General features: G+C 47.7%; 1 protein-coding gene across 1 annotated transcript in view; it reads left to right on the forward strand.

Moving 5' to 3' along the window:
- Positions 1–21546, forward strand: part of LOC146968286 (uncharacterized) — a 189514-nt gene that overhangs the window by 164580 nt on the left and 3388 nt on the right. The window contains 1 exon segment of the mRNA XM_085760485.1: positions 1770–2553. Coding sequence (XP_085616611.1) covers positions 1770–2553 — 784 coding nt within the window.

Consider the following 21546-nt stretch of genomic DNA (forward strand, 5'->3'; position numbering starts at 1 on the left):
TGTACCCTGATGGTCTGTTTTTTGTGACACTTCTTGATGTAAAAACATTTTAGGTAAGACATTAACTTTACTTGACACCCGCTATTGTATTTGTTAAACGTTTATTTTATTTGTGAAAATGCTAAAGGGGAGATTTCACTGTTTTTGTTTGATACCTACAGTCCAGATCAAAAACCACTGTACTCGGACATCTCAAATCTAGACTAGATTCATCTACAGGCCCTGAAGATTCATTCAGGCAGTGTTTCTGATCTGTGAAACCTTTATTCTATTTGTGAAAATGCAATAGAAGCATATTTCACTGTTTTCTCAGCATCTAGACCAAATTAGACCAGGTCCAGATCAAAAACTACTATGCCTAGATTTCTCAAATCTGGATTAGATTATTTTGCAGAGGCTAAACATTCATTACACCGTTTTCTCATCATATTGACCACATTAGACCTGGCCCAGGTCAAAAACCATGGTACCTAGACTTCTCAAATCTGGCCTAGATTATAATGAATGTTTAGCCTCTTTAGGATAATCTAATCCAGATTTGAGAAGTAGTAGTTTTTTATCTGGACCTGGTCTAATTTGGTCTATATGCTGAGAAAACAGTGAAATGTGCCTTTATTGCATTTTCACAAATAGAATAAAGGTTTCACAGATCAGAAACACTGCCTGAATGAATCTTCAGGGCCTGTAGATTGATCTACTTGGTCTTTTTTTACTAAACTTAACCAACTCCTTTCTTTATTGCCTAAACCCAACCAATGGGACAATTCCACTTCTCACTCAAAGTCACAACTCAACTTCCAGGTATGGGACCAAAAATTGCATGTTCCCCGGGTCCTTTGGGGAAAAGCGGGGAAAACCCGGTCTGGACACAGAGGGGAACATAGAACCAATTTGGGGAAAAATACAAAGTGGGGAACATAGGACCTGGGGAACATAGGGATGAGACTCCTGCGCTGGTACCTTTGGGATGCCTCAACAATTGATTTCCCAGACCACTTTTTTGCAAGGTTCATCTGAGGGACATCTAGGGACAGATTCACTAAGGTTTGCACAGCTTTTGCCTTTGACCTTAGTCTTAGTGAATTCACCTTTAAAGTTGTTGTTTTTTAAAATTTCCCGAGGGAGCAGAGGTTGGTATCTTGTCACCTTCTTTAACGCTCTACTCAGGAGGTAGAGCGGGTCGTCCACTAACCGGAAGGTCGGTGGTTCGATTCCAGGCTCCTCCAGTCAACGTCAAAGTGTCCTTGGGCAAGACACTGAACCCACACTTGCCCCCCGATGTGTCCATCGGCATTCGGCAATGCCTACCACTATACAGTGCTGTATGAATGTGTGTGAAAGGGTGAATGTGACCATTACATTGTAAAGCGCTTTGAGTGGTCCAAGAGACTAGAAAAGCGCTATATAAGTGCAAGTCCATTTACCATTTACCATTTTTACCCCTGATGATTGATTGATTGATTTTCTCTTTCTTCCTGTCTGTTGCCATAGAAACAGGACCACACCAAGAAGAAACCACACAGCTGTAATGGGTGTGGGAACACGTTCAGGACCTCAGTTCATCTGAACGCTCACCGCCGGCGATGCCAATGTGGACAGACGGCGTACAGGTGTGAGCAGCGTGGGAAGGCGTTCTCTCGATCCAGACAGTTAACGATCCACCAGCGCATCCACATCGGAGAGAAACCGCATGTGTGTGAGCAGTGTGGAAAGGTGTTCGCTACCTCCAGTAAGTTAGCACTCCACTGGCGCAGCCACACCGGAGAGAGGCCGTACAGCTGTGAGCAGTGTGGGAAGGCGTTCTCTAGCTCCGGAGACTTAATGGTCCACCAGCGCATCCACACCGGAGAGAAACCGTACAGCTGTGAGCAGTGTGGGAAGGCGTTCACTACCTCCAGTGGGTTAGCGGTTCACCGGCGCATTCACGTCGGAGGGAAACCGTACAGCTGTGAGCAGTGTGGGAAGGGGTTCTCTAGCTCTGGAGCGTTAACGGTCCATCGGCGCATCCACACCGGAGAGAGGCCATACAGCTGCAAGCAGTGTGGGAAGGCTTACACTCAATCCGGAGAGTTAAAGGCCCACCAGCGCATCCACACCGGAGAGAAGCCGTACAGCTGCAAGCAGTGTGGGAAGGCTTTCACTCGATCCGGACAGTTAACGGTCCACCGGCGCAGCCACACCGGAGAGAAACCGTATGTGTGTGAGCAGTGTGGAAAGGCGTTCACTACCTCCGGAGAGTTAACGGTCCACCGGCGCATCCACACCGGAGAGAAGCCGTACAGCTGTGAGCAGTGTGGGAAGGCGTTCACTACCTCCGGTAGGTTAGCAATCCACCGGTGCATTCACGTCAGAGAGTGGCCGTACAGCTGCGAGCAGTGTGGGAAGGCGTTCGCTACCTCCAGTAGGTTAGCAGTCCACCGGTGCATTCACGTCAGAGAGCGGCCGTACAGCTGCGAGCAGTGTGGGAAGGCGTTCACTACTTCCTATTGTTTAACAGTCCACCGGCGCATCCACACCGGAGGGAGGCCGTACAACTGCGAGCAGTGTGGGAAGGCATTCGCTCAACCCGGACAGTTAACGGTCCACCGGCGCATTCACGTCAGAGAGTGAGACAATCATCTCCTCCTCAATGGCACCAAAACCAAAGAACTCATTTTTGACAACCGTAGAAAAACCACTCCTCATCATGAACCCATATACATTGACAACCAACCGGTGGAGATTGTGGACAGTTTCAGACACCTCGGGATCACACTGCCAGCAGAGAACCCACATCATCCGTAAACTCAGGTCATTGTCCATCAAACCACCCCTTCTGCTTCTTCTGTACCGCAGCATCATTGAGTGTTCTGTGATGACACTAGCGTTGAAACCAGTTAATTTGTTCTCCTTCTACGTCTCAACTGTCCACTGCATTGGCTGGCATGTTATTAAAACAAGATGTAAACATTTAGGAAGTGCAGGGTAAAATATCAACATCAGTATAAGGACATATTTTGACTTATACTTGTCTGAATGAGATTAGTGTTGAACAGCCAGTCCTCAACACTCATGTGTTGTATTGTTTTGATTTTTGTTGATAGTAATGAAACCTCTTAGAATTCATAAGTTGCAGTTCAGCATTTATTGACCAAACTGACCCGCATCGGATGCTGAAGTGAAGAAGGTAAAATTGCACTGCTTTGGCAGTAACATGTAGTATGAGCAGAAATCCTAAGTCTAAGTGGAGTGAAACACTTGTCTTATGTATGATGTTTGGAACTGTATTTGACCTGTTGTGTCCTTGTACTGAATGTGAGGGAGTGAAGCATTAACCCTGTGGTACGAAGGGATAACACATGGAGAGAGTACATGTTTATGCTTTCACTTTAGGTAGTAGCAAAGATTAGTCTCATGTTTTAACTAACCTCTTATGTGTCTTATATTTTTGACTAACCCATTGAGTTTAAAGACAACTGAAACTTGTAAACAAACCATATAGATTTATGTTGCGCTTAGTTCATAATGCAGTAAATACCAGTAACATGTTTGTTCACTCAGAGGCAAGTTGAGGACACACAGCCACTGAGAGAGGTAAACATCTTCAAGGCCGAAGGGGGGAGAGGATGAGGGGCCTACTGAATGAGACATTGTGCTGAATTACGGCTCTGCACTCTCTGACCTAGGGCAGATAAGATACAACAGAAGTTTCTGTTGTCTTTCAGGTCCAGAGGTTCGTGTGCTGGGAAGATGGGACCAACCTGTGACAGCCTGAGTGCACCAACGAAGGGAGGGCTAAAGTCTAAACCACAGCACCTCCCCACCTGTTTTGATCAATAAGAATGAATTACACACATAGTGTGAAGTATTAAAAATCAATGTAACGTCTTTGTCTTGGGCAGATGACAGAGAATTCTCGCTCTCTTGGGATGGTGGTTGCAGCTAACTGCTTGCAGACTGCAGTTTCCTGAACAGGAGACCTTTTTTGTATCTGACCCTTTTGATGATCCAATTTAATAAATAGTTAACTGGAAAGTCGTTGTTTGTCCTCTCAGAATAGTTATTTTCATCAAGGGTTGCAGACAGAAAACCGAGCCAGAGATTTAAGGCAAGAGGATATCAACATAAAACTATATTCAGAGCTTACAACAAAGCAAAATGTCTCCCTAGAGAACAACTGTTAGCCCCTAAACAGAAAGAAGAACAAAATTCTGATCAGGTATATTTTGTGACACAATACAGTGACCATGCAAATGCAATTAAACAAATTGTTCAAAACAATTGGGGCATTTTGAAAAGTGATAGTCTTCTTAGAGAAGCTCTTCCAGATTCACCAACTATTAGCTTCAGAAGAGCTCCTACTCTGAAAGACAAACTTGTTAAGAGTCATCTCCCTCCTGTATCACAGAAAACCTGGCTTTCAACCTTAAAGGGTAATCACAGGTGTGGACATTGCAATCACTGTAGCAATATGATAAATGCCAATTATTTTACTGATGTGACATCTGGTCATACATTTGTGTGACGGAGCGCCTTTGAACGCCCCGTCATTCCCTGACCGGCGCGCTCTCTTTCCCAGAGAGTGCCGGTGTCGGGGGCGCGCGCTGCGCCCTCATTGTTCCGGCGGAGCCAAGCTCCTTATAAACTGTTCCCCGCCGGCCGCATCTCGCGGGCCAGCGGTGGCATAAACTTTTCCCGTGCCCTGAACTCTGTTCTCCCCACTGTGGGTCGTCGAGGGTGCACACTCGGCGCCTACGTGACACATACATACGCACACCTACACACACGCTCACCTGCGGTTGCTGCGGAGGTCTGACTCGGGTTCACTGGCCGAACCGAGGCAGTTCCGGTCCACGTAATAAGTAGCGCACTGTGGCGCGCTACCTTGGGTCAGGTGACCACGGACTAAACCATATGTGGTGAATTGTTATAAAGTATTGTTAATTTATGTGTTCTGGGGGAAAAGTGGCGCAGCCATATGAGGGGTTGTTAGTGCCACAATACTGGGGTTAGATTTAAAGGGGTTCTGTAAGTTTTGTGTATTTTTCCCAGTTTATGTTTCTTAACCCCTGTGTTTTGTTAATTGGTTTGTCCGGGGGAGGGGCCAAGGGGGTATTTAAAGAGAGCTCAGCTCACTTGAAGGGGTGTTCGGCTGAGGAGCATACAGACTTGCTGCCTGTTTCTTGTACATATCTTTTGCCTCCATCTTGTTGTAAATATTCCTGCTGGTTTTTTTTTTACTTTGCCACCTGTGAGTATTTTGGTTTTTTTTTGGTGTAATAAAAAGAAAATCACCCAACAAAAGTTTGCCGACTGGGCCATCATCTTTCCATCCATCGCTACAAAGTATCGAACCCCGACATTTGGTGTCAGAAGTGGGATGGCCAGTCGACGAGGGCGCCTCCGGTACACAGGAAGACGTACCGGGTTGCGCTCACAAAAGGAGGAACCAGTACAGGACGAAGATGGCGAGGAGGGAGCCTGGTCCACAGCCGAGGAGGACGAAGGGGGTGCAGCGGCTCCAGTCCTGCAGGCCAGCCCTGGAGCTCCAAGTCCAGGAGAGGAGCTGGTGGCTGTCATGAGGACCTTCCTGGAGGGACAGCAGAGAAGAGAGGAGGGGTTTCTGGCAGAGCTCCGGGGACTCCGGGCTTCGTGGCCAGCCCCGCAACTGGGTCAGGCAGTAGCAGGGCCGAGGCCGGTAGCACCTGTTCCTGCACCTATCCCAGAGATCGGGTCCCTGTCACCATCTGAGAGGTCGCTGATGAGCCTGAGAATGGACTTACCGACACCCGCGGCACCGCGGCGCAGTTCACCCTTAAGGGCGCCAAGGTTTGGGGTGAGCAGTGGGTCAGAACCTCCGAGGCCGGAGAGCAGACCCTGTGGCGACCCCAAGATTCCCCAGTACCTGGCTGGGGAGGACATTGAAAATTACCTGCTTCGCTTCGAGCGGATTGCCAGAACGTGGGGTTGGCCAGATAGTGAGTGGGCGTGTCGCCTGGTGCCGCTACTCACTGGGAAGGCGCTAGAGGCATACACCGCTATGGACGAGGAGAGGGCTCATTCGTACCCGGACCTGAAGGCGGCACTCCTGACCAAGTTTGACGTCTCACCGGAGACGTATCGCCAGCAGTTCTGGGCCATGGCAGTTCCGCCGGGAGAGAACCCAACAGAGACTTACCACCGCTTAAAGGGTCTCTACCGTCGGTGGATTCGGCCAGAGCAGCATACCAAGGAGCAGATCGGTGAGCAGGTCATTTTGGAGCAGCTGCTGCGAGTCTTCCCAGCAGACATCCGCACCTGGGTGAAGGAGCACGACCCGACGGAGGGGCTAGCTGCAGGCAAGCTAGCGCTGCAGTACCTCAACGCACGGAGGGGAGGCCCGCCTGCCTACCACGGTGGTCCCAGTCGTCAGGTGTTGTCGCAGCCCAGACCAGCAGCCAGAGCCGGCCAGCATCTGCCTGGAGACGCCCGGCCTGCACCTCGCCAGCGCAGCCCCGGTAAGGAGTTCATCTGTTTCTACTGCCAGCAAGCAGGGCACAAGGCTTCGTTGTGCCCCATCAGAAAAGCTAAGCTTAGCGGGGCATGTTACACTCCTCGGGGTGAGGTTGCAAGTACTGGGGGAGGGCAACAGCGCTTTAAGGATGTTACCATTAATGGTGAAGCTGTGACTGCTCTGGTTGACTCGGGAAGCTTCCTGACGCTGGTCCGAAGGGAGTTGGTGCCAACGGGCATGGTGGATTATAGCAGAAGGGAAGACATTTTGTGTGTGCACGGGGACAGCCATTCCTACCCCACAGCTGAGGTGACGGTGGTGGTGGATGAGCAACCGTACCTGCTGACGGTTGGGGTAGTGGAAAGGTTACCCGTGGCTGCTATCCTGGGGTGGGACTTACCTGTGCTGCTGGACGTGCTGCTGGAGGCCGGCCCCAAAGACAGTGACCTGGGGAAGGGCTTGTCCGGTCATGTGATCACCCGCGCCCAGGCCAGGGCGGGGGTGACGGCTGACCCAGGGCCTGAAAAGGGGCCCGATCCAGAACTATTTTCAACCCTGGACAGCAGTTTGTTTGAGGGCGCCATGAAGGGGCCCAGGAAGTCTCGCCGCCAGCGGCGGTTTGAAAAGGGGCTGAAGTCCTGTGAAGTACTGTGCAAAGGGCATATGGGAGGTGCCAGAGGACATTGGGGCCCTGCAAAAGGGGGATGGGACTCTGAAGCCCTTGTTCGCCAAGGTGGTTGGGGGGCTGGATATGTCAAAAGGGGAGAAAGAATGTTTTGTTGTTGACAGTGATGTTTTGTATGCAGTGGCGGATGGTGTCAAACGCCTTGTGGTTCCTTTGTCATGTCGGCCGATGATAATGCACCTGGCACACATCTTGCCTTGGGCAGGTCATCTTGGCCGCAACAAAACATATTTGCGCATATCCTCCAGGTTCTATTGGCCTTCCATGTATGTTGATGTATGGTGGGACAGGTTTTGCAAACCTTTTGCAAAACCTGTCCCACCTGTCAGAAAACTTGCTATGTCCGCCAGTCCGACCGAGCCTACCCACAACCCCTGCCCGTGATCTCCACTCCGTTTAGGCATGTGGCCATGGACATTGTGGGCCCATTGGTGAAGAGCAGTGGGGGGCACCAGTACATCCTGGTGCTCTGTGACTACGCCACACGGTTCCCGGAGGCTTTCCCCCTGCGCACGGTCACTGCTCCGGCTGTTCTGCGTTGTCTTGTCCAGTTGTTTTCCAGGGTTGGTGTACCGGACGAGATCATCACAGACCAGGGGACCAACTTCACCTCCAGGCTCCTGCAGCTCTTCCATCGGCAGCTGGGGATTTCTGCGATCAAGACCACCCCGTACCATCCTCAGACGGACGGCCTGGTCGAGCGCTTCAATCAAACCCTGAAGAAGATGCTGCAGAAGTTTGTGGACGACACCGGGAGAGACTGGGACCAGTGGCTGCCCTACCTGCTGTTCGCCTACCGGGAGGTTCCCCAAGCGTCCACAGGGTTTTCCCCGTTTGAGCTTCTGTATGGCTGGGAGGTACAGGGGCCATTGGATCTGCTGCGGAAGACCTGGGAGGCTCCCACAACCGACACCAGTGACCGGGGTGTGGTCCAGTTCGTGCTGGAGATGAGGGACCGGTTGGCAAGGTACAGAGACGAGGCAGAGGTCAACCTTCGTGAAGCCCAGCAGACCCAGAAGGCGTGGTACGATCGACAGGCCAGGCACAGGGAGTTCCAGCCCGGCCAGAAGGTCCTACTCCTCCTGCCATCCTCCAACAGCAAGCTGCTGGCCAAATGGCAGGGCCCGTACACCGTCCTCAGGAAGATGGGCCCGGTGACGTACGAGATCCACCACCCGGACAAGAAAAGGGCGAAGCAGGTTTACCACGTCAACCTGCTGAAGGAGTGGAAGGAGGCTCCGGTTCAGGTTCCCGTGGCGTCCCTGCTGGTGACGGCGGTGGACAGCGAGGGGGAGGAGTCTACCCTCGCCGACCTCCGCCAGTCTGCGGAGCCTGCTCTCGGGCACCTCTCTGCCACCCAGTCCAGCCAGCTGTGCCAGGTGTTCCAGGGGGTCGCCAAGCTCTTCGCGGCCAACCCGGGGAAGACTGACCTCGTGGAGCACGTGGTCCGGCTGAAAGACAAGGGGCCAGTTCGTCAGAGGGCCTACCGAGTGCCCCAGCATCTTGTGGCCAAACTTCAGAAGGAGGTGGAGGAGATGCAGCGCTTGGGGGTGATCGAGCCGTCGCAGTCTGAGTGGTGTAGCCCGGTGGTCATTGTGGGGAAGAAGGACGGTTCCCACTGCAAACGAACATCAAAGTTCATGGTTTTGTAATTAGGCTACTATTTATAAGATATGACTGAGTTAACTTGGAGGAGGAAATATAGAAAACCAGGGGCCTTATTTGGAGGGAAACCGGTGGATACTTGTTTGGGACATCTTGAACTTTCAAAACACGCTGGTTGCCCACTCTTCCTCAACATTTCTACAGGGTCACATGATTCTGAAGTTACAGCCCAGTCTGTTCTTCTCCAACACCATGGCTGTGTTCGAAACCGCATACTACATACTATATACTTCCATACTGCATACTGTCCATACTCATACTATATACTCAACGATCAGACAGTATGCAGAGCGTTTACACTGCAGCATACTACATGATAACCCATAATGCATTGCGCTCCTACCCGAGCCGAAATCAGTGGTCAGAAGCTGATTTCATTTTAGCTCTAAACTCTGTAAATATATCACTTTATCAACATTTCAAACATTTTTAGGTGAGAAAGTAGCCGTTTAGATCAGCAGTGTGACCAACGCACTTCCGGTTACTTTAACAAATAAAACACCCGTTGCCCTTTACATACAGAAAACCATGACGATAGAATGTGTGCTTTTATTTTGAAACAGGAAGCTAACCTACCCTCGATTTAGCTAGCTTTAACCCTCCGTTTTGACCGATCTCGTCCCGTTAGCGGCATTTGACCGCTCAAGATGCCTTACCGGAGAGTTTTGTCAGCTCTGAGACGAAGATCGGCCCGCCGGTTTCGGTTCATCAGGCTTGCTATCGACCTCGGATTGTTCTCAGATGTAAGTTACCTTTTTAATCAACTATAGCAGCTGGGACATTTTTACTTCACAGCCTGAAAAGTGGAGGGAAATATTGAATCTACATAACTGAGCAAGAAAAGTCATTGAATTTAATTATTTCATTAAGTTTAATAAATAATATCATTTAAAAACGGTTTATTTCATGTAAAATTAAATAAATATAATTAAAAACGTCTTCAAATTCAATACATAGTTAAATAAATAGACATACATTCATATTAAATATTTACATATCAAAATATTTCACAGGTGGCTTCAAGAGGGCCATACTGCAGAGTGAATCTGCATGTTCCTCTGCTGCGCCTGTATTTCGGTGGCGGTGACACCAGGAAGGACTTCCGTGTGTCCCGAGAGTCCCTGGAGAGCCTCATCCAGCTGGCGGCAGACAAGGACCACGGCTGGGGGAAGTCCTTTGAGCTCCTGGTGTTTCTGTACTGGCTGGCCTGTGGAACGTCATATCGGGTTGTGTCAGAGGCTTTTGACATTCCCCGCACCACATGACATGATCCACCGTGTCAGCAGGGTCATTCAGGGCGTTTTCAGGAGGCTCATCCGCTTCCCTGACATGGAGGAGCTGGAGGAGATAGGTGCTGGGTTCCAGGAGCTGTCCGGCTGTCCGGCTTTCTCCAGAGTGGCAGGAAGCATAGATGGGTGCCATGTCCACATTGTCCCGCCCGGGCAATTTGCAGCGGACTATTTCAACCGCAAGTTGTTCCACTCCGTCCAGTTTCAGGCCATCTGTGACCACAAGGGCCGTTTCCTGGATGTGGTGGTGGGCTTCCCTGGCTGTGTCCATGACGCCAGGGTCCTGAAAAGCAGCCCCTTCTATGTTCACCAGCTGTACCCACCTCCTGGATGGTACCTGATCGGGGATGGCGGATACCCGTGCTTGGCTGAGCCGATCCGCCTGCTGACACCCTTCAGGGAGCCTGTCCGCAATGCAGTGGAGGGGAGGTACAACACCAGGCTGTCCAGGGCACGGTGTGTGGTGGAGCGGGCATTTGGAGTCCTGAAGACCAGGTGGCGCTCCATTTTCCTCAAGGCACTGGAGGTGAAGGTGGAGTTTGTGCCCGAGGTCATCACTGCCTGCCTCTTCCTGCACAACCTCTGCATTGGCAATGGGGACATTCTGGAGCCTGAGCCTGAGGGAGAGGAAGAGGAAGATGGGGGTGATGGAGAGGAAGGCCACGAGCCTGTTCAGCGGTCTGGGGACACCCTCAGGCAGCGGCTTGCAGCTGCAGTGTCTGCGCCACAAGACCGGGTCCCAGTTCTGCAAGAACATGACTACTGTTAATATGTATATAGGCCTACACACAGGGAGTTCTGTTTTTGTTCTTTGCAACGTTCATGTTACTGTTTTATTCAACCCTGTTGTACATAGTTGGTGCCTCTTAAAATCCAACCCCTCGTCCAAGTCGTAAGAGGTGGAAACAGGTAAAGTACAGGATTGCCAGGCAGGACGAAGTATGGTGGGTGGTTCAGTTACCCTGGTCGATGCGTTAACCAAGAAGGCCTGTCTGGATCTACCTGGAAACACGCTGGCTAACGGGGCTCTGGTAAATGTGTCTCTTGTCCAATAAAACATTTGTTCTTTCTTTCAGTAGATTTACTGCAAATAACACAAATATTCTATTTCTGACTGCCAAATCTTCTTTATCTATATAAATGTTAATACTTGTGTTATTGCTTTTCTTATTCCATAAATATTTGTTTTAATTATTATTATCTGTTCTCTCTCTCTCTCTCTGCACTGTAAATGCTAAAGTATTCTTATTAACATCAGGTGGACCAATCACCTGCTTACTAAAAAACATATGGAAAGTATTCCTGTGAAATTCCTAGGGTCACAACATGGTAGCAACTGTTTAATACCACAATCATAAAATTATAATGCGTTTCTATCTATATTTAACTGTTGCTTCATCTTTTTGACACTCATTTTTCATGTCATCTCCTTGGATCTTCTTAGATCCAATCATAATACCAGAGACACCTGACCACACACCTGATCTCATGTTTTGCCATTAATCTGTCATGTCTGTGAAGGTTCTTATTCATCCAGGTCATGGTTATCCAAAGCTGCTCTGCCCCAACTCCCTCATCCCCACATGGTTCATACATTTCTGGAAGGTGTGAATGTAATTGTGGCAGTGCAAAAAATATATTGTGCTTCCTGTGCCTTGATCAAATGTATTCTCTTCTGCTATTACTTCAACCAAAGGAATCAGAGGAAAAAATAAATAAAGCAACGTTTGGTCTATTGGGTGATCATCCTACTATTTCTGTCTGCACTAGTTCTTTTCACAATCACTCACATCTTGTACACATGACTGTATAAAATAACAGACACACACTGACACTTAACTCCATATCCCTGAACTTTTTATTTTTTCCCCAAAAATGATTGCAGCATTGCCATCAATTTATCCTCCCTGGCCCGACTCTCTCTCTCTCGCTCCTCTCTCACTCTCTGCTCCTCTCGCAATCTCAAGTCCATCCACTCTCTCTCTCGTCTCTCCATATTTTCTCTCTCTTCCTCTCTTCTTTCCCTCTGCATCCTTTCTTCCCTTTCCTGCGCCTCTCTCTCTCTCTCCTTTCAGCTTTCTCTTCTGCCCGCTCCTCACGCTTATCCAGCTCCCGGAGGAAAGTGACCCAGTTGTCACGTTTCCCCCGGGAGCCACTGGGTGACACTTGGGAGGTACTGGGAGTGGAGGGAGGGGATGGAGGGGAGGCCACTGCTGCAGTCGGCGCCACGGATGAGGTGATGAGGACAGGCGGCGTGATTGACGGCCTGTTCCCCAACACCTCATCCATGGCATCGAACCACTTCCAGCTGGCTGCAGTGGCCTCTCCCCCCTCCGTGCTCACACCTGTACGTGGGGCCTTCAGTTCCTACACAACACAACATGCACAACACACACACACAAAGTTCTGACACTCATTCAAAAACAACACTCACGCAAAACTTTTCAGCACTAGTCAAATACTCATCATCCTGTTTCTTTTAGTGGCTTACATTCAGACTGTAATGCTTTGATTATTCAACTCACTTTGTATTTTTGTTTTAGATTTTCCCTTTTTTTTTTTGACAAAGGACGCCTCCACCTTCCCCTCCAGTCCACGGTCCTTCAGGAAAGTTCTGCACAAGCATAATATGGAGGATACGTTAGATAGATAGATAGATAGTTCTGCACAAGCATAATATGGAGGATAGATAGATAGATAGATAGATAGATAGATAGATAGATAGATAGATAGATAGATAGATAGATAGATAGATAGATAGATAGATAGATAGTTCTGCACAAGCATAATATGGAGGATAGATAGATAGATAGATAGATAGATAGATAGATAGATAGATAGATAGATAGATAGATAGATAGATAGATAGATAGATAGTTCTGCACAAGCATAATATGGAGGATATTAGGTAGGTAGGTAGGTAGGTAGATAGATGCTCCGCATCATATTCATTCACCGAAAATAAATATCTTAACTTACTCAAAACCCTCCACGGCAGCGTTTCGCCTCCCGGTGAAGAGGGCCTCATTTACCCCCCTCCACCTAATGAGGCGGCCCGTATCAGTCATCAGTCCCTTGAAGAAACAAACAATTTAATTAATCCAACGCTTTATTTCGGACACAGAGGCGGTCCATAGTAAAAAAAAAATAACATTTGCGCTGAAATATGCGCCATAACTTGATATTTGGTTCATAGGTATTTATCGATCACAGGCCTCTAACGTTACGTGGTAACGTTATAGAATGAATGGACTACACTGACCAGCTGGAGTGATAACATAACGTAACATTACATGTAACAATCAAAACAACCGATGAAGAACTGATATATCTTCGGGAATATTACACAACCGCATACATGCCGTCAAGTTGCTAAAATACATCAATTTACTCACATTTTTACGGCTGCGGCGGTTGCGGCGGATCCATTTTGTCTTCCGTAAAAAGACGATTCTCCCTCCAACTGTTTTTTTTTTTTTCGCGGCAACGGAAGTGACGATCGATGACGTCACGTTTACATTGCATCTTGGGTAATTTGAGTGTGAGTAGTGAGCTTCTCAAGTATACTCAACAATCTGGCAAATCTAGTATGCCATCCGGGTACTCCTCGCATACTCAAACTCGCATACTGCGCATTCGCATACTCAAAATGACGTCAGAGTTAGTATGAGTAGTAGGAAAGTATGCGGTTTCGAAAACAGCCCATAGCAACGGTATCTAAGGGGAGGAGACTTAGCGATGTGACCGCGAGAGTCGGAGAGATCGCGGGAATACAAAGGATTAAACGGCGCTTTCCACTTCACAGACACAGCACGGATCTAGAATATAATACATCCATGCTACAGAGCCACGGCTCGGCTCGGCTCGGCTCGGTTGAGGAGCTTCTCCAGCTCTGAGTTCTTCATACTTTGCTCCTCGTCAGATCACGTCGTCTCTCTCTTGTTTCTCTCCTCTCGGCAGCTCCAGACTCACTCGTCTGCTCCTCGCTAACGGACCACAGCTGCTTTTCCCAGAGCCGAAAAGCTCCAAGAGGAGATCCCGTCTGACCAGGACCAGGATGAAGGAGGAGAACCAGGACCGGGAAATTAGCGACCTGGATCAGAACACGACCGGAATTATGGAGCAGAACCAGGACCAGGACTACAACAATATCATGATAAAGGAGCAGAACCAGGACTACAACAATATCATGTTAAAGGAGGAGAACCAGGACCAGGACTACAACAATATCATGTTAAAGGAGGAGAACCAGGACCAGGACTACAACAATATCATGATAAAGGAGCAGAACCAGGACTACAACAATACCATGTTAAAGGAGGAGAACCAGGACCAGGACTACAACAATATCATGTTAAAGGAGGAGAACCAGGACCAGGACTACAACAATATCATGTTAAAGGAGGAGAACCAGGACCAGGACTACAACAATATCATGTTAAAGGAGGAGAACCAGGACCAGGACGACAATAATACCATGATAAAGGAGGAGAACCAGGACCAGGACTACAACAATATCATGTTAAAGGAGGAGAACCAGGACCAGGACTACAATAATATCATGATAAAGGAGGAGAACCAGGACCAGGACTACAACAATATCATGTTAAAGGAGGAGAACCAGGACCAGGACTACAACAATATCATGTTAAAGGAGGAGAACCAGGACCAGGACTACAACATGATAAAGGAGGAGAACCAGGACCAGGACTACAACATGATAAAGGAGGAGGACCAGGACCAGGACTACAACAATATCATGATAAAGGAGGAGAACCAGGACCAGGACTACAACAATACCATGATAAAGGAGGATCAGGATCAGGACTACAACATGATAAAGGAGGAGAACCAGGATCTAGAGCAGGACGCGGTCCTCCAGGACAACGAGCCCTCCGGTCCATCCTGTTCCAGTCCACAGGTCTGTGTTTCTGTATATTTTGTGGTTAGCCTCCGATTTGGCACTTAAGGGGAAAGTTAAGAGGAAATTAACGTAACGTGCAGTGCGACTGTTTCTGTTTGTACACTGATGGTCTGTTTTTTGTGACACTTCTTGATGTAAAAACATTTTAGACATTTTAGGTAAGACATTAACTTTACTTGACACCCGTTATTGTATTTGTTAAACGTTTATTTTATTTGTGAAAATGCTAAAGGGGAGATTTCACTGTCCACTGTACTCTACTACTACTCTACTCTACTACTTCTCAAATCTGGACTAGATTAATCTACAGGCCCTGAAGATTCATTCAGGCAGTGTTTCTGATCTGTGAAACCTTTATTCTATTTGTGAAAATGCAATAAAGGCACATTTCACTGTTTTCTCAGCATATAGACCAAATTAGACCAGGTCCAGATCAAAAACCACTACTTCTCAAATCTGGATTAGATTATCCTAAAGAGGCTAAACATTCATTATAATCTAGGCCAGATTTGAGAAGTCTAGGTACCGCGGTTTTTGACCTGGGCCAGGTCTAATGTGGTCTATGATGAGAAAACGGTGTAATGAACGTTTAGCCTCTGCAAAATAATCTAATCCAGATTTGTGAAATCTAGGCATAGTAGTTTTTGATCTGGACCTGGTCTAATTTGGTCTATATGCTGAGAAAACAGTGAAATGTGCCTCTATTGCATTTTCACAAATAGAATAAAGGTTTCACAGATCAAAAACACTGCCTGAATGAATCTTCAGGGCCTGTAGATTAAAGCAGAAGTAAGTGGTCCGGTCGTTTTCGCTAATGCTGCGTTCCAGGCAGGCTTTTGAAATCGTAAATTACAGCTTCAAGTCACAATTTACGACTTTGTAGCGTTTCAGGCAACCCACTCGTGTTTTTCCGACCTGTTTTACCGGTGAAAGTCACTATTACGGCCACTCGTAACTTCCGACCGGTGAACTCGTACCAGGTCGAACTGGTACGACTTCACGGTCGGAAAAATACGAGTTTCCTTGAACGCACCATAACAGTCCTCGTCCCTACGTCGCCACATTCACGGCGTCCCTTGGCTGCACACACAGCCCTGCAAGCAGTTCTCTCTCCTCATTGGATAAAAACTGTAGGATACGATAAATGTTTTCTCCTTGGCTCAGAGCAGAGCAGAGTGACTGACAGACCCGTGTTTCAGACCAAACACTCTATGTAAGTGATTGCTTTTGGAAGATACAACTATTTAAGACTTATATTAACACAAATATATCACTTACTTCTGCTTTAATCTAGTCCAGATTTGAGAAGTCTGAGTACAGTGGTTTTTGATCTGGACCTGCATAGAAATTGACCAATGGGCGCCACGCATCCCGTCTGGCTCCCATTGGCTCGTACCCTCCATCCAATCCCCTCCTCGACCCGCCTCGTCCCCACCCCCTTCTGCTTAGAAACTACAAGTAGTTGTAACCGCTCTGAGCTGCTTAGCCACAGACACATGAACCTAGGAATTCAGCAACTGCTGAACCACTACTTCTCAAATCTGGATTAGATTATCCTAAAGAGGCTAAACATTCATTATAATATAGGCCAGATTTGAGAAGTCTAGGTACCGTGGTTTTTGACCTGGGCCAGGTCTAATGTGGTCTATATGATGAGAAAACGGTGTAATGAATGTTTAGCCACTGCAAAATAATCTAATCCAGATTTGAGAAATCTAGGCATAGTAGTTTTTTTTTGACGAGGGGATTGGATGGAGGATCCGATCCCCTTGTCTTCCCTGCTCCTCCTCGACCCGCCTCGTCCCCACCCCCTTCCACTTAGAAACTACAAGTAGTTGTAACCGCTCTGAGCTGCTCAGCCACAGACACATGAACCCATGAATTCAGCGCCTGACCGGGGTTTCTCTGCACCGCGGAGCGACTGGCCCCGGTCTTCCTGCTCCTCTTCCCCAGACACAGCACCATGTGCCCGGTCACCCAGCGCGAGCAGTCTCCCTGGAGGGGAGCGTATCTATGTTCCCCGGGTCCTATGTTCCTCTATAGACCCTCTTTTTGAAAATGGGTCCTATGTTCCCCATTTTTACCAAAAAGGGTCTTCAGGGGTTAAAGTTCTCCGTTGCCACGACGGATTTCCGTCAATGAGAAAAAATGAGGGGAGAAAAAAAAGGCTACACGTGTTTTTGTTGTGGTTTACTAACGCTGCTCTCAACCAATAAAACTAGCCAGATACAGTTGTATTAACCCAGAGCGATAGCTCTGTATTAACCGTGGTTCTCAACGGGGATGTGGGGGGGCGGCGCGAGCACAGGAGGGGAGGGTGGAGGTCAGCTTGTAACGCCCGCCAATGTAATAATGCCCACAAACGTAATAAACCACAAACGTAATAAAAATATGCAGCTTTTAATGTAATAATCCTGCAAACGTAATACATTTTCCACAAACGTAATAGCCGCTGCCTACTACAAACGTAATACGCGATTTCCCACAAATGTAATAACTATTACGTTTGTGGAGATTTATTACGTTTGTGGGGAAGTGAAAATCTTCAATTTTCAATGTAATAAAATGTAATAACGCAATGACTAATGGTCGTTGTGTTGGTTGTTGTTGTTTATATCTACTAATAGCCTACTGACTGTGCGAAATCCAGCTGCTGACTCTCCGCTCCACGATCACGGAGAGCCCACCCCACCCTGCCCACCCCCAAGCAGCGCATCTCTCTCTCTCTCTCTCTCTCTCTCTCTCTCTCTCTCTCTCTCTCTCTCTTCCTCCCAACCGTGTACCTATCACAATCAATCCTAAGCAAATGTTTATTATAGAAGCATCTGCAGGGGACAGCGCGTGTCATAAGCAGGAGGACAAAAATGTACGCAAAAGAAGCAAAAGAAAAGAAAGAGGCATCTCTCTCTCTCTCTCTCCCTCTCTCTCTCGGGCAGTGACACGCTGTCATTCATTCATATTTCAGCACTGAGACAGCGGACAGCGGCTTGGTCATATTCAGCACTACTAAGACAAAATATCAGCAGATCGCGTCCATAGCGGTGTGTTGGCAACGGTCTGTCATACAGAAATAACAAAGTAACACACACGCATCACATTATGAAAGTGCTTGTGATTTTTTGGGGGCTAAAGTGGGGGACAACAGAGCTGAGCCAGGTGGAGAGCGTAGCTATAGCGCACACCCTAGTGTACATTCCAATGATAAGTTAGTTTAACATTAGGTCGGAGGGTTTTCCCCCTACCTGTTTATTGACAGGGCTGATACTGACAGAGGACACATATTGTGATTGACAGAGGGAGATAGCCTGATTTTTAAAAAAAGGTAAACACAACACTTATCAGTCTAAATAGGCATCTAAAGGTTTATTAATTCAATTAAATTTTCCCGCAGACAGCGGCGAGAGAGAGAGAGAGAGAGAGATGCGCTGCTTGGGGGTGGGCAGGGTGGGGTGGGCTCTCCGTGATCGTGGAGCGGAGAGTCAGCAGCTGGATTTCGCACAGTCAGTAGGCTATTAGTAGATATAAACAACAACAACCAACACAACGACCATTAGTCATTGCGTTATTACATTTTATTACATTGAAAATTGAAGATTTTCACTTCCCCACATATGTAATAAATCTCTGCAAACGTAATAGTTATTACATTTGTGGGAAATCGCGTATTACGTTTGTAGTAGGCAGCGGCTATTACGTTTGTGGAAAATGTATTACGTTTGCAGGATTATTACATTAAAAGCTGCATATTTTTATTACGTTTGTGGTTTAATACGTTTGTGGGCATTATTACATTGGCGGGTGTTACACAGCTCCCGGTCGGTAATTTCTCCCGCTAATCAGTGAAGTAAAAAAGTAAGAGTGTGGGGGATATTTTTCGCACTATCTGGCAACCCTGGCCTGCCTGCACGTATGAGCCCGGTTACGTGACTGTCACTCGCTGGAGGCAGATACCGGTACGTAGTAGCGTTGTGTCTCCTGCCGCTGTTGACATCGGCACGAGCAGACGGCGGACCTGTTGGGCGGCGCGCATTCGGTTTCGTTTTTTTTTTTTTTTTACCGTGCATGTCCGCGGTGGGTGCACCGCTGCACGGACAAATAGCAGAGGAAACGGGCCCTTGAATGGCTGGTCCAGGACCCTAGATTAATGCCTATATGTTTTTGCTCCCCACTAGACCAGTTCTGAGTTCAGTTTAAGTTTCATTCACACCAGCCATTCTTGCCTTGTTGCCTTACAATGATAGGGGAACCTTAGTCAGTAGGCCTACTCAATGTTTTTTTTTTCTATCTGAAACAGAGTACACCAGAACACCAGAGTACACCAGAATATTCTTCTCAGAGTACACCAGAATGCTTCATTTATGTGTTAAAATCACAATTTTTTTCTGGGGGGGAATGCCCCCAGACCCCCCTACAGGGGTTTGGTGACTCACCTTTTTGACTACTTCAGAGCTTGCAGGCAGTATGCATCTTCAGGTTTATGCATATACAGAATCATTTATTGAAGAATCAAAGAAACAACACCTTTAGAACAAAGTTCCTTCATCAGATTTAAAATACAAGGCAAAAATGATGACAATAATACACACTGGACGAAGGAACGCTGAGTGTGTGTGTGTGTGGGGGGGGGCGCTTGCAAAAAAAATTTCAGTCAAAAGATTTTTTTTTTGCTTTAACCCCTGGGTCTTATGTTCCCCGGTCGCAATACATACTGGGGAACATAGGACCCTTTTTCTGAAGAAAGGTCCTATATTCCCCACTGTTACCGGGGAACATAGGACCTTTTTTTCAAAAAAAGGGTCCTATGTTCCCCGCTGTTGCTGGTTGATTGACTCTCTACTTATCAGGACTCTCTCTCTATCTGGCCTGTCTAGCCTTTACCTGGTCTTTTTACTAAACTTAACCAACTCCTTTCTTCAATGCCTAAACCCAACCAATGGGACAATAGAGCTCCGGACCCCACGTGACCTCCAGCGTTCGAGCGGCCATTTTGGCAGGAAACTGACCAGTGCGGAAGCATTGACTGTAAGCGCCGAAGCCGTCTGAGTTCACATGATCTCTCTTTAATTCCAACACATTGGACTTAATATAAAAAAAAACTAAATGGATTAAATATTACCGACCCTTATAATGCCCCCGGGGTGCTTTTCAAAAATATTTTTGCCTAACAGGACGTCCTAGACCTGCAGTATCTGGACACAGCTACCTGATCAACTACTCTACAAGCATACAAAAGCCGGCTTTATGCTCTTTGTGCTCCACAAAATGACACAAGCAGGAAAGACGGTGACAAAAAGAAAAGAAAGAGGCAAACACATATAAGCTGTGAGTCTCCTTCGCCTCCAGCCTTTCCAAGCTGACCCAAAGCCGGTCGCAGCGCACCGCCGCATCCGCCGCGGGCTGATCAGCACCGGGGAGAGCTCCCGGCCGGCACCCCATAGCACCCCGGACAGCTACGAGCTAACGTTAGCCATGCTACACTGCATTAACTGGGATGATACGACACTTACCCTTCTAGTGAGGATACAGCAGGTTTCTGCTGGTAGATTCCACAGCTGGACGTTCATCACAAAGCCAGACTGTGTCCATGTGTAACCCTCCAGGCTTTTGTATGCAAAAGCAGCAGCGCGATGCAAAGTTGATCAGGTAACTTAGCCTAGCTGTGTCCGCATACTGCAGGTCTGGAACGTCCGCCGGCGGCCGGAGATACTTTTGAAAAGCACCCCGGGGGCATTATAAGGGTCGGTAATATTTAATCTATTTAGTTTTTATATATATTAAGTCCAATGTGTTGGAATTAAAGTGAGATCATGTGAACAGACGGCTTAAAACCTTCCATTTTACTGCCTAAATGTTATGCAGCTGTTCTCCTGGTCCACCGATCCACGTCTGCCCTCCTCCCGCACTATCTACATACAGTCACATTGTTTACGTTACGTTGTGTGTTTTAATTAATCCTGTAACACACACAGTGTGATCGCGGTACCGACAGAGTGACAGGCAGGTTCATTGTCAGTGTGCAGAGGGATGAGGGACAGCTGACTCCCACAGTGACTCCCGACACTTAAACCTAAAACCCTGACATGTCAAGCTTTAGGGTGTGTTAGAGGACTAATTTATCCGACTAGCCATCATAACTATGACACCTGAAACGGTAAACACTGCTGATCGATCGAAAAAATTAAGCTGGAGTGAATTTTTTCTGTCACTGAAAACGGCTGGTTCTTGAACGTAACTCGGTCAAAGTGAGACGTATCCTCAATATGTTTTGCAGTTCTGTTAGGTCATACTACATGCTGACAAAGTTATACATGTAAGACTTGTATGGGCTCGGAGAAAATCGCTTTGTTATTCTCATTCCGCACCCGGCTCTCCCCTGTATTTACGCTACGAAAATCTGCAGATTCCTGCCAAAATGGCGTCGCTGTCAGTTTCGGGGCTGCGTGACGTCACCGTGACGTCAGCTCCCGGAGCTCTATTCCACTTCTCACTCAAAGTCACAACTCAACTTCTC

The sequence above is a fragment of the Trachurus japonicus genome, chromosome 18 (assembly GCF_045865225.1).
Source record: "Trachurus japonicus isolate A0001 chromosome 18, Traja_1.0".
Taxonomy (NCBI): Eukaryota; Metazoa; Chordata; class Actinopteri; order Carangiformes; family Carangidae; genus Trachurus; species Trachurus japonicus.